Source organism: Malaclemys terrapin, chromosome 11 (assembly GCF_027887155.1).
Source record: "Malaclemys terrapin pileata isolate rMalTer1 chromosome 11, rMalTer1.hap1, whole genome shotgun sequence".
Classification (NCBI taxonomy): Eukaryota; Metazoa; Chordata; order Testudines; family Emydidae; genus Malaclemys; species Malaclemys terrapin.
Window position 1 is genome coordinate 70,915,566 of NC_071515.1, and position 13,338 is coordinate 70,928,903.

Genomic DNA, 13,338 nt, shown 5'->3' on the forward strand with positions numbered 1-13,338 from the left:
ATTACTTATGGCGTATGCCTTAATAGGCTCCTGAAAATCTTCCTTGAGTACCAAAGCTACTGCAAATGCACCAGAGCTCACGAATGTCAGTCAGGAATCTCCAAAGAAAGTTTTCACCTCCATGTTATACACATTCTAGCACAAGCCAGCGAGATCTAGAAAAACTTTTTTTGTGCACTCTTTAGAAGCACTCCCTTAGGGATTATTCACAGTAGTGCAAGTTGACACTTTGCTTAAGCAGGACAGTCCCTGCTCTGAATAGCAGCTCTGATGACTTTAAACCTCAGACTAAATCTAAACCAACCTGGAATGCACATATCCATTTTAAATCCGAAAGAATTAAATGAAGAATGAAACTGCATGATTGTTCCCTGGGCTTCACCTGAACCCCAAACATTTCAGTCTGCTTAACTTACTACTTAGTGACAAGAGAGAGGGAGGGAGGGAGTGCTGGAGTGAATTCTTTAGTAGCTCAGTAAAGTTGTAGCTCTCTGTTTAACTACTAGACGTATGGCTTGAAAGGCAAACGCTCTGGGGATTGCACAGCTGAAAAAAATGTTTCCACCATTAGGTGTCGTCATTGCTGCATGCAAAATTGAAGAGGAGCCTCTCTGCTGCAGCTGGAAATTGGGATGCATAGGACAGTCAGATTCCAGTATTGTTAAGATATACAGCCAGTGTATATTGGGAGTAAGTGTTTGTTCATAGCTTCATCTACTGCAGAGATCTATGTCAACTCCTACTTAATTCTAACTAAACAATACTCTAATAATTGTCACACTGCCTTGGAGGCTGATCTGAGATTACTGAATCTATTTTATTCAAACCCACATGTGGCTACTACACTTGGCTGAAAAGCTTTATTGTAGGTTACCCAGTTAAAGCAAAATATTAATTTTTGGTTACTAAAAATCAGCAGAGTGCCCATATAATCCGTGCCTTCATTTGTCAGCAGGACTGATGCCTTTATATGTAAATAAATAACCCATTACTGTCAGGAGGCACACCATGCAAACTGCAGGCTCTGGATGTGACACTGGTTAGCAGCAGCAAATGGTTTATGCAGAATCATCAGCCCTTGTCTTTGGCAAGGTCGCAGTCAGTGAAGTTGTTGAATTCATGATACAATAATGAACTGAATGATCATGGGCCAGTTTAAACAGGCAAAATTTGCTCTGAAGAACACAGATTAAAAACATGTTTTGTTGAGAACGTGGAATAGAATGTGGAATAGAATACCAAAATTTTGCATCAAAAAGATTTATTTTTATTCCGGAGGAGTCTGAAGCAAAAGGTCAGTCCTTTAGTGAATTTACTGCGTGTGAAAGGGGTCAGCTTCCCAGCCCTAGGGTTACCATATGTCCGGATTTCCCCGGACATGTCCGGCTTTTTGGTACTCAAATCCCCGTCCGGGGGGAATTGCCAAAAAGCCGGACATGTCCGGGGAAATAGGGAGGCAGCATAAGCCAGGGTCCGCCCGGCCCCAGCACAACCTGACGGGTCCGCAGCGCAGCCCAGCCGCCCGGCTACATTGTAGCGAGCTCAGGCGGGGGAAGAGGGGGGGCACAGCCGCAGAAAGCGGAGAAGGGGCCGCTGCTGCCCCCGGAGGCCGGACGGACCGCGCGCCCCAGCCGAGCCCGCAGGACCATGGGGAGGCCGGGCCCAGCCAGCGGCTCGGGCTTCCCTCGCGGGCGGGGACTCCCCGGCCACTGGGGGACCCTTCCTGCGGCCCCGTCACCCCGCGCGGCAGAAAGGAGGCTGCAGCGCGGGGCAGGGAGTGCGGCGTGTGCCGGGGCTGCGGGGACCCGCGCTGCCCCGGTCGCCGCTGAGCATCCGAAGCCCCTGCCTGGCAGAGGCTGCCGGGGGAGCGGGGGAGCAGGGCAGGCGTGGGGGGCAGAGGCTGCAGGGTGAGGAGGAGCAGGGCAGGCAGGGGCATAGAGGCTGCAGGGGCAGGGCAGACAGGGGCGCAGGGGGTGCAGGGGCTGCAGGGTGAGTGGGGAGCAGGGGGCACAGAGGTGCTTAGCAACCCCCAACCAAGATCAGAGCGGGAGGGAGGAGGGGGAATGCGGGGTGCTCAGAGGAGGGGGCAGAGTTGGGGCAGGGACTTTGGGGAAGGGGTTGGAATGGGGGCGGGGAAGGGATGGGGTTGGGGCGAGGCCGGAGAAGGGGCGGAGTTGGGGGGGCGGGGGCAGGACTGGGACCCCATGGAGTGTCCTCTTTTTTAAATGTTTGAATATGGTAACCCTAGCCAGCCCTGAAGACTGAGGTTCTCTGGCTACAGAACAGATATCTGAAATGCAAACTTCCCCACCACCAGAAAAGGTGGGGATCGTCTCGAGAATGACAAGGAGAGTTCAGTCTCCAAGTAACTAAGTGCTTACACTCTGGAGACTGCCAAGAAGGGCTGTAATTAGTATAAACTGTTCTGGTCATTTGTCCAGCAGGAAATGGATTGATACCATCTGCTCAGTTCCCACAGCCCATGTAATGGGAACAACTTTTGCTCCCTATGGACAAGTCACGATTACAGTGGTGCAGTGCATGTACACTAGGGGTTTGCACTGGTGTAACTACATCATGGTAGCTACACTGGTACAAAACTCTCAGTGTAGACAGGGCCTCAAACTGTAAGTGCTACTGGGCAGAGGATGTCTCCTATATATATAGTATAGTGCCTGACACAGTGGGGCCCTGACTGGTGTAATAGAAATAATTAATATTGATAATAATTGAAGAAGCCTTCATGTCATGTTTTCTAGACCTTTAATAATTTTTGTTGCTCTTCTCTGAACTTTCTTCAATTTGTCCACATCTTTCCTGAAATGTGGCTCCCAGAACTGGACAAAATACTCCAGTTGAGGCCTTCTGAGCATGGAATAGAGCGGAAGACTTACTTCTCCTGTTTTGCTTACAACACTCCTGCTAATACATCCCAGAATGATGTTTGCTTTTTTTGGAACAGTGTTACACTGTTGACTCTCATTTAGCTTGTGATCCAATGTAACCTCCACATCCCTGTCTGCACTACTCCCTGTCAGTCATTTCCCATTTTGGATGTGTGCAACTGGTGGGTTTCATCCTAAGTGGAGTACTTTACATTTGTCCTTATTGAATTTAATCCTGTTTACTTCAGACCATTTCTTCAGTTTGTCCAAATCATTTTAATCCTATCCTCCTAAACACTTTCAACCCCTCCCAGCTTGGCATCGTCTGCATATGTATAAGTGTACTCTCTATGCTATTATCTAAATCATTGATGAAGATATTGGACAGAACTGGACCCCAGACTGATCTCTGAGGGACCCCATTCGATATGCCCTTCGAGCTTGACTGTGAACCACTGATGATTACTCTCTAGGAATGGTTTTTGAACGTTATGCACCCACCTTATAGTAGCTCCACCTAGGTTGTATTTCCCTACTTTGTTATGAGAAGGTCATGCAAGACAGTATCAAAAGGTGTATTAAAGTCAAGATATACCACATCTACTGCTTTCCTCCATCCACAAAGCTGTTAGGTTGGTTTGACGTGATTTGTTCTTGACAAATCCATGCTGACTGTTACTTATCACCTTATTATCTTCTAGGTGTTTGCAAATTGATTGCTTAATTATTTGCTCCATTATCTTTCCAGGTATTGAAGTTAAGCTGACTGGTTTGTAATTCCCTGGGTTGCCCTTATTCCCCTTTTTATAGATTAGCACTGTATCGGCCCTCTTCCAGTCCTCTAGAATCTCTCCCGTATTGCACGAGTTTTGAAGATAATCGCTAATGGCTCAGACATCTCCTCAGTCAGGTCCTTGAGTATTCTAGGATGTATTTCATCAGGCCCTGGTGACTTGAAAACATCTAACTTGTCTAAGTAATTTTTAACTTGTTCTTTCCCTATTTTAGCCTCAGATCCTACCTCATTTTCATTGGCGTTCACTATGTTAGATGTCCAATCGCTACTAACCTTTTTTTGGTGAAAACTGAAACAAAAGAGGCATTTAACACTTTTCCCATTCCCATGTTCTGTTATTGTCTTTCCCATCCCATTGAGTAATGGGCCTGCCCTGTCCTTAGTCTTCCTCGTGCTTCTAATGTATTTGTAGAATGTTTTCTTGTTACCCTTTATGTCTCTAGCTAGTTTAATCTCGTTTTGTGCCTTGGCCTTTCTAATTTGATCTCTATGTACATGTGTTGTTTGTTTATATTCATCCTTTGTAATTTGACCTAGCTTCCATTTTTTGTAGGACTCTCTTTTGAGTTTCAGATCACTGTAGATCTCCTGGTTAAGCCAGGGTGGTCTCTTGCCATACGTCCTACCTTTCCTACGGATAGTTTGCTCTTGTGCCCTTAAAAATGTCTCCTTCAAAAACTGCCAAATCTCTTGAACTGTTTTCCCCTGAGACTTGTTTACCAACTTCCTGAGTTGCTAAAGTCAGCCTTCTTGAAATCTATTATCTTTATTGTGCTGTTTTCCCACCTACCATTCCTTAGAATCATGAACTCTACCATTTCATGATCACTTTTACCCAAGCTGCCTTCCACTTTCAAATTCTCAACCAGTTTCTCCGTTTGCCAAAATTATATCGAGAACAACATCTTCCCAGTGACTTTCTCCGCCTTCTGAAATAAAAAATTGTCTCCAATACATTCCAAGAACTTATTGGATAATCTGTGCAGTGCTGTGTTATTTTCCCAACAGATGTCTGGGTAGTTAAAGACCCCCATCACCACCAAGTCCTGTGCTTTGGATGATTTTGTTAGTTGTTTAATAAAAGCCTCATCCACTTCTTCCTGATTAGGTGGTCTATAATAGACCCCTACCATGACATCACCCTTGGTTTTTTACTCCTTTTATACTTATCCAGAGACTTTCAACAAGCCTGGCTCCTATTTCCACCCCAACCTCAGTGCAAGTGTATACTCTACACCTTTTATATACGAGGCAACACCTCCTTCCATTTTTCCCTGCCTATCCTTCCTGAGCAAGCTGTACCTTCTATACCAACATTCCAAATATTCTGCTGTGTCTCCAGAGGCGGTTTAAACTTGTGTGTGGGTAATACCGATATCTAAACTTATGACCCACTGTAGCTTTAAATAGTTGTGATTTCCTTTAAAGAAAGGTGTAGTTAACACCAATTAGTATTTATGAAATGTCATGATTCCACTTCACAGTGAAATGGAAATAAACGTATGCTCAGTTCACAATGAAAAACTATTGACTGTGGCAGTAAATTGTGCAGGGTAAAACTGTTAAGTTTAATTTTTAAAACAGGGGGAACTACAATGATATCCAGAGTGTTAAGGGGTAAATATTTCCCCTGCTTTTAAAGACTGTTAATACTAGAGAGTATTTACTCTGCTGCATATGAGCTAGGAGTAACTTGCTAGAAACCGTACTAGAAAGGGGCGAAAGGCAATTTAGTTTGTGCAGAACAAAAACTATCCTCTGCATCACAGCTCATGCTCTATGTGTAAAGCAGGTTTTGTGGATCAGATTTTGTCCTCAGATGCAATGGAATTGTGCATGGATATTTGAGGGCAAACTATGGCTGTAATGTAAACATGTAAATTACTGTCAGTTTCACTAAAATTCATTGCTTGGGTGATACTATTCAGAAGCAGTATGACCTTGTAGATGGAACATTGGACTGGACCTCAGAAGACCTTGGTTCTATTACGGGGGTCGCTGCTAGTCTGCTGCCTGACCTGAGGCAAGTCATTCACCTCTTTGTGCCTCAGTTTCTCATCTGTGAAATGGGAATAATGATTCTGAACTCCTTTGTAAAGTACTTTGTAAAGAGCTATTGATGACAAAGTGCTATTTAAGATCTAAATGTTATTACTGTTTAGGAAAAGTGACAAAAAATTGCAATGCAAATAGTGGTGATGTGGGTAAATTGCAGTTATCAATACGTTAGCATGAATTAGCGTGTAATTACTGATATTTCATGGGGAGTTACCATGTAGTCCTTACTCAGGCAAAACTCCAATTGAATTTGGATGTCAGGATCAGGCCCTATGTGGGAAAATACTCTAAGTACAATGAAGTGAATTGTTCTGTAATTTCCAGAGTCAAATCCAATTCTACGGTTACCCCACTGATTACAGATAGGCATTTTGACCCTAGGTATATAACTCATCAGTAAGGCTCTGTGTTTGTCACAGATTCCGGGACTTTCCATGACCTCTGTGGCTGGCCAGGGAACCGCCTGAGCAGCTGGGGCAGCCCCTGGCCCAGTCACACTGGCTGCTGCTGGCGCAGTCTTGGTCTCCTCACCACCCAGCAGCAGGAGTTTGGGTGTGGGGAGCTGGGGGTTGGGGTGTGGGGCGGTGCTTACCTGGGGGCGGAGGGGCTCCCCAGAAGGGCAACAGGAGCTCTGCTCCCTCAGCTTCTAGCTCCACTTGCTGCTTCCGCCCTCAGCACCGCTCCCGCAGGTCCCATTGGCCACAGTTCCCAGCCAATGGGAGCTGCAGAACCAGGGCTTGGGGCAGAATGGAGGCAGCACATGGAGCTAGGAGCTGGATGTTGCTGCTTCCCAGGAGCCGAGTAGGGAACCTGTCCCAGCCCTGCCAACCCCCAAGCACCCGTGGCACCCCCGGGCACTAACTCCTCCCCCCCCCCCAGTACCTGCGGCATCCCCAGGCCACCCCCAACAACCTTCTCTCCCCCCCCCCCCATGCCCCTCTCACCAAGTTTTAGTCAGGGTTATATAGTAAAAGTCATGGACAAGTCATGGGCTGTGAATTTTTGTTTACTGCCTGTGACCTGTCTGACTTTTACTAAAAATACCCGTGACTAAAAAGTAGCTTTACTCATCAGTTCTGCTGAATTCTGGTAAAGTAAGAAGCCTTGTATTGAAGGCTTGCGTGGGACAGAGATGTTTAGTTCAGAATGTGGGGTTGTCCCACACCATGAAGAACAATGGTAAGATATGCAAAAACAGATTGACCTTGGCATTTAAAACAAGTTTTTGTGCAGGTTGAACAGGAACCAGGCCCCCCAAGGTGACAGGCCAGTGCTTTACGTGACACTTTGCCTCCAGTCCTGCTAATAAGTAAAATCTTGATCGCCTTGATGTCAGTGATAAAACTCCCAGTAACTTCAGTTGGACCATGATTTGGTCCATTGCTTTCACAGGAAAGAAGAAAATCTCCCAGTTACCTGACATGTCCCCAGGGTATTTCTGCTGATGGAATGTGATTATCTAGGTGGTTTATTGTACAAGCCTGGAATTGTGGCATGTTACATGACATCCTTGTGTCACACAGTACCATTCCGTCTCCTACTTGTGTGTCTGAGCACTTGAAACACTACTTTTTCAACTGCTCTAGTTTTAAACTGAACTTTGGGCAAAGTGTCCCCAACTACACTCAGGCAACTGCACTGGCCCCCAGGTACATCTAGCTAATCTATGTGGCGACCGCAGAAGAATGGGACTCACCTGAGATGACAGAGCCATTGCAAAAAGAGTGGAAAAGCACAAACGACTGCGTAGTATCACTTGAACTCACACCAAGATGAAATTCACCTCAATGTCGAGCCTTCATCAATCTCTTATATTAATTGTTTTAATGCTGGTCCATCGCTGGTGTAGATTTCACTCACCAGTGCATATGAACTAAAACAAGTTGGAAGCCAAACTTGTTTTTGAGATGGATTAAATCCAGAAACCCATTAAAGATTCTCTTAGGCACTTGGAATGAGCAAGGGAGAGAGCACAGGTCTCGGGTCTAACATGAGTCCATTTTATGAAAAGTAATATACAATGTTGAGAACAAGTGAAAGGCTTTTGCAACAAGAGGAAACCATTTCTAAGTTATATCAAGAGAAAAGGATAAATCCAGAAGAAGGATATCAGACCAGCAAATACTCAAGGAAGTGCACAGAGGTCATCCATTAAAGATTATGGTATAGGAAGCAATATATTAACAGATACAGGTATTGTCACTTTGAAAAAAGAGATCATAGCGGACACCCGAAGAAAAGAGTATGGTTAAAATACAGATATTACTGTTTAAAATGGGAGTAAATATGAAGGCTATATAAGGACCCATGCAATGGCCGGAAGAACAAACTTTGCTACGAAAATGCAATCGGACTTCTCTGTAGCAATACTGCAGGACCAAAGCTGCCAAATCACTCCTGGAGCTTCCACAGTGCTGCTCTGACTGCATTTGAGACATGATTGGGCTGGCATGTCTGGTGCCCGGCCTGCATGAAGCACTGCTGTGACTTAATTAAAAGCTCTGCTGAAAAGGAGTCTCTGAAGGCTTTTAATGAACTGTAATTGTGACATGCACCCTGGACGTGTTACTGAGCAACAGCTAGTGATAGTCTTGGCCTTTTGAGGTAGCAACTGGATAAAGAATATTGGCGGATTTTTAATAAAAGGCAAATTTTATTTTTTTTTAATGCTGCACTGGGGGTTCAAATCGGATTTCCAAGAAGCTACCACAGGTGCATGTTGTTGGTGCTAAACAAATAAGACCGCTGCACACTGTTGTACTAGCACCAAATGTCAGATGTTCACCTCTGGGTAGTGACATTGTGCCTGCGCGATTTGGGCAGTTCCTGTGTGTGTGCAGTTACTACTTTTTTGTGTGCAAATGCAGGATGTATACACACAATTGGTACACATGCACATTTTTTGTAAAGAGAGGCAATTTATACACCAGTATTTAGTGCTACGAATTACTATAAAGGAACTGATGTATGGCGCATTCTCAACTAACACAGACTTGTGCACTTTGCCAGAATGGACCCTAAGACCTGTTTCCTTGGAGCTCTAGTTCAATTTTTGGGCCCAATTCTTCACTGCCCTGCAGCTTGTGCAGACATTTACACCTGTGTAAAATGCAAACACGCTGTAAGTGACTCGAGAGCTCTGGTTTGGTAATGTGCCGAGACCCACCCTGTCCATGTGTCATTGGCTAGACAAAGTGTCCAGCAATGGAGAATCAGGTTTTGGGATTCCATGAAGACCGTATGGGGTTTAAAACAGTACTGTGACTGTATCGCTGAAATCCAACTTGTAATGCAGGTCTTTTAAAGAAGTCAAGGTGTACAAGTGCGAAGACTAACCATTTTCAATGACCTCAACATTATCCCTATACTTACAGACAACTGAGGGAGAAAATCTATAATAAAAATCTCAAAATTGACATTTTTTTTTACTTGATTTCTTTAATGTTGTTAGAAAATAAAGATCTCCGTGTACTCAGTCTTGTTTCCAAAAATGTGGTGGTCATTTTCTGTTTGTTTAGAATTTGAGGCAGAACTGCTGTGTGAGTCCAAATATTTTTATTGTACGCTCTGTAAGAAACCGATTTTCTAACATTCATAGGCCCACAGATTAAAATTTTAGGGCTTCTTGGATAGCACAGCCCCTAGGGTAAATCATTTCCTTAAAATTACCATTATGTATTTTTATGGTACTTTGGGATCCCTTGGCTTGAAAGCAGTTTTATTCACCAAACAGTTGTTTTTATTACAGGGTGGTATTTAAGTAAAATAAAGTATTTTACAGTTTAGCGCTAGTATACCAGATGACTGCTCTCTGAGACAGGAAGAAATTGCTTAATATAATGTGTGTGCAGGCATCATGTTTGTATGTATGTGAGTGTGAATACACACTAATACATGACAGATATATAACTATTCACACACATATGTACAAGTATATGATGTATATATAATATCAATATATATAAATATTCACTATATAGAATCTGGATGTGGTCTCTCTGTGTGTGAGTGTGTATTTATATCTGAATATATGTAAATTTGTGGGAAAAGTAGTTTTTACTTTGCAGCTTGTGGGTATAAACAGAGTCATGTAATTGAAGTCTTGGGGAACATTGTACAATCTGATCCGTAAGTGCTAGCTGGTCAAGAGACTTAAGTGGGTTGTGAACTGAAGTGCTTAACTTGGATTCTTCGGTGTTCTTCTCCAGTCCAACTGTTCTTGTAGCCTTCAGATTCTGGAACCCAAAAGGCAGCATACTTGGGAAAACAAGTGTGGCTCAGTTTGGTCAAGGCGTGTGGGTTCTGCATAATATCCCGATAATGCTAAATCATCTGTCCAAAACCCCTTAAGTGAGCCTCAATTAAGGCCTGCAAACCATTCCAGTTGGAAGTGAGTGAGACAGTTAATGCAACAGCCTTCTCTGATGTGAAGCTGATACCCACCTGGCTTTATCCAAATATACTTGCTCGTGCAAACAGCCTAATGCAAAACTGCTGTAGCCTAATACCTCATGTGGATTCTGCATGATCACTGGCAGAGAACAATTCCATACAAATTAAGCTATGTAAGTCTATAACAGTAGACAGAGATTCCTGTGCCCATATATCTTATGCTTTTTAAAATGGAAATCTACCCACTTGCCTTACACTTGGGTGGTGAAAAGAGAAACACACATGCAATTGTATCATTTCTGGCAAAATTAAGAATAAAACAATAATGTGCAGTAGGAGTGTAGAACTGGTAGCCAGTCCCACAGCCTGATGAACACTGTAAGATGCATTTGCACAGAGCATTGGGTTAGTAGACTCATCACAAGACTGAGAGTCAGGAATTCTCAAGTTCTAAACTGACACTGAACTTGACCATCTCACCTAAATCTCTGTCTATTGGTTTTGCTGTCTGTAAGAGTGATAATCACACTTAACAAATGGTGGCTGCAGGGTTTAATTAGTTAATGTCTGAACGTATGCAGTGCTTTTCATCTTCATAGGTGAGCGCTAAGGGTTGTTGTAAGAGGATTTGGAAAAAATTAACTAGTGCTGCAAAGCCAGAGATCTAAGGCAAGTTAGATTTAACCCCGGTGATCTCATTGACTATGATCTTCCTGCTGGTTGGTTCAAATATTAATATGTGTTCTTATTAATCCCAAATTAGGAAAGCAACCTATACTGAAGATGCATCTGATGCAAGAAGCTGGAATATATATTGCATTTAGATGCTCGTTGTTAAAAATCTTGTACTTCCTTATTAAATAATAACACATTTCCTATTTGTTGAACCCAGAGCATGCATAGTTGGGTAGGTGAGGATTTGCCAGCTAGATCAACTACAACCTCCTCAGGGCCTGGTGAAGGAAACTTGGAAGATAAATGTAAACAGGTAGACTATACTATACAGATGTACACTAATCACAAAATACACTTTCTGTTTGCAGTTTAGATTTCTAATACAGTTTAACGGTGTAAAGAGACATTAACTCGCTGCCTGAAAATGCGATGCCTCATTTATATGTGTGTGTGTGTGTATGTGAAATAATAGTTTGGTTTTAGTGTGTCTTTCTATTAACCCTATTGTCTAAAAGGCGTAGCTGGGATAAGTCTGGCCCAGGTTGGCTGTGGTTGAGAAGTGCACAGCTCAGGAGAGTGAGCACAAAGGTGGTGTTTTCACTTCCCTTGTTCTGGGCAGACTGTAGGTCAGGGTAGTCCCCAGCATAAGTTAGAGCAACCTAACCCTGCTGCTGACGGCTCTAAGGGTCTGATATGGTTCCTGGGGATCAGACTAACTGCAATTTTCTATATGAGCTGGCTGGATAGACTTTCAAGTCACTCATATTAAGCTCAGGACACTGATTCTACTCCCTTCCTAAAATGAATTCATTCTCCCATGTGATCGTGACATTTCTTGTAACTTGAAGGTTGCCAAACTTGGTTTCAAAGTGACTTTGTATATTTCAGCTAGATTGTAAGGGACATAGGAATTTAGTGAATCTGCTCACCAACCAACCAACTCCTCCTAGTGTAAAATGGGATGTTGGGTATTAATATTCACGTCAGATGATGCTGTTGGATAGCAAGGTCTTCGCAGAAGTTGATCGTCAGCTCAGCAGTGGCTTGAGTCAATCCACTTTGTGAGCAGCCAAAAGCTTATGGAACATGTAAGGGTGTAATTAGGGAGGGAATGAAGGAAGTAACACATCCCTATTGGTTTCAGAGTAGCAGCCTGACATCCCTAGTGGGTGAGCCAACATCCCGATATGGAGTCAGGTTCCCCCCACTAACATAAGCAAGCACTGACTTCATCGGTGTTGTTCCTGTTTAAACCAGCAGAGAATTTGGCCCATTAAGAGATGACCCCGAATATCTAGATTATCTGGCCCTGACAGGAGATGTGCTGAGTTTGCACAATGCTGATGCAATGTCAGAAGCCAGGGGCACATAGGTGAGAGAAGATTCATATAACATACCCTCTTTTCTATCCTCAGCATGAGTGTTGCATGGGCAATGCTTGTGAAGCAAGTACAGAATTAATCTGTCTGTGTGTTTAACTGTTATCCATGTAATGACTGTCCAGCAGTTACTGATTAGGGCCAAGATTTTCAAAAGTAATATGATTTGGGTGCTCAACTTGACACACCCTAGAAGGGCACCCCTTTGAAAATCTACCCCTTTAAGGCATTTCAAGTTGGGCACCCAAAAACTGAAATGCTCAAAATCATTGGTCCCTTTTGAAAATTTGGCCTCTAAGATTACAGTAGTTAAATATCAATGAAAGCACACTCATTTTGATATGTGTTTTCAAGTTAGTATATATCTGATTACCAGAAAGATAGGAGTGCTGCTTCTGCCCCCTTCAAATCTAAGAAGAAAATTGCACCCACAACCCAGCTGGAAGGCTCTGTTAGGTTGAATCAGGAAGTGCTGTGACAGTTAGTACTGAATAGATCCAACTTTAGGCCTGCGTGGACCCTGCTGCTGTTGGAGTCAATGCGAGCTGTGCCACTGGTTTGGCTGGACCATGGGCAGAACGTTGTCTTTTGAATCTTGGACAGAAAATCCCAGCTAAAGCGACAGAACCCTGGTTTGCATTACAGTTTACTCCTGCAATAAACAAAGCAACAAGTACATTTAAAAATAGTTGTGGGCAGTGTTCCTGCTAATTTTTTACATCCATGTGTGGAATGAATTTTGTTATGTGCACCGATATGGAGGTGATGTGTGACACATCACCTTCATATTGGTGCACATAACAAAACTCATGTGGTGGGGATGTGGTCGAGGGGTTCGGAGTGTGGGAGGGCACTCAGGGCTGGGGCAGCGGGTTGGGATGCAAGGGGGGGTGAGAATTCTGGCTGTGGGGTGCGGGCTATGGGGTGGGGCTGGAGATGAGGGGTTTGTGGTGTGGGAGGGGGCTTAGGCCTGGGACAGAGGGTTGGGTGCAGGGGGTGAGGGCTTTGGCTGGGGGTGCAGGCTCTGGGGTGGGGCTGGGGATGAGGAGTTTGGGGTGCAGGCTGCCCTAGAGTTGAGGTGGGGAGAGAGGACTCCCCCCAACTCTCTCTCACTGCAGCAGCTCGGGGCAGGGGGAGAGGTGCCTCTCCCCAG

At 44.1% G+C, this 13,338-nt stretch overlaps 1 protein-coding gene across 29 annotated transcripts in view; it reads left to right on the forward strand.

The window, feature by feature from the left end:
• CLASP1 (cytoplasmic linker associated protein 1) overlaps positions 1-13,338 on the forward strand; it is a 265,300-nt gene that overhangs the window by 207,318 nt on the left and 44,644 nt on the right. For 14 of the 29 annotated variants that reach the window (XM_054043824.1, XM_054043807.1, XM_054043805.1 and 11 more), the window contains one exon: positions 11,024-11,119. The exons of the other annotated variants lie outside the window; for them this stretch is intronic. In XM_054043824.1, the coding sequence (XP_053899799.1) occupies positions 11,024-11,119 (96 nt within the window). The remainder of the gene's footprint in view (positions 1-11,023; positions 11,120-13,338) is intronic. 29 annotated transcript variants of the gene reach the window in all.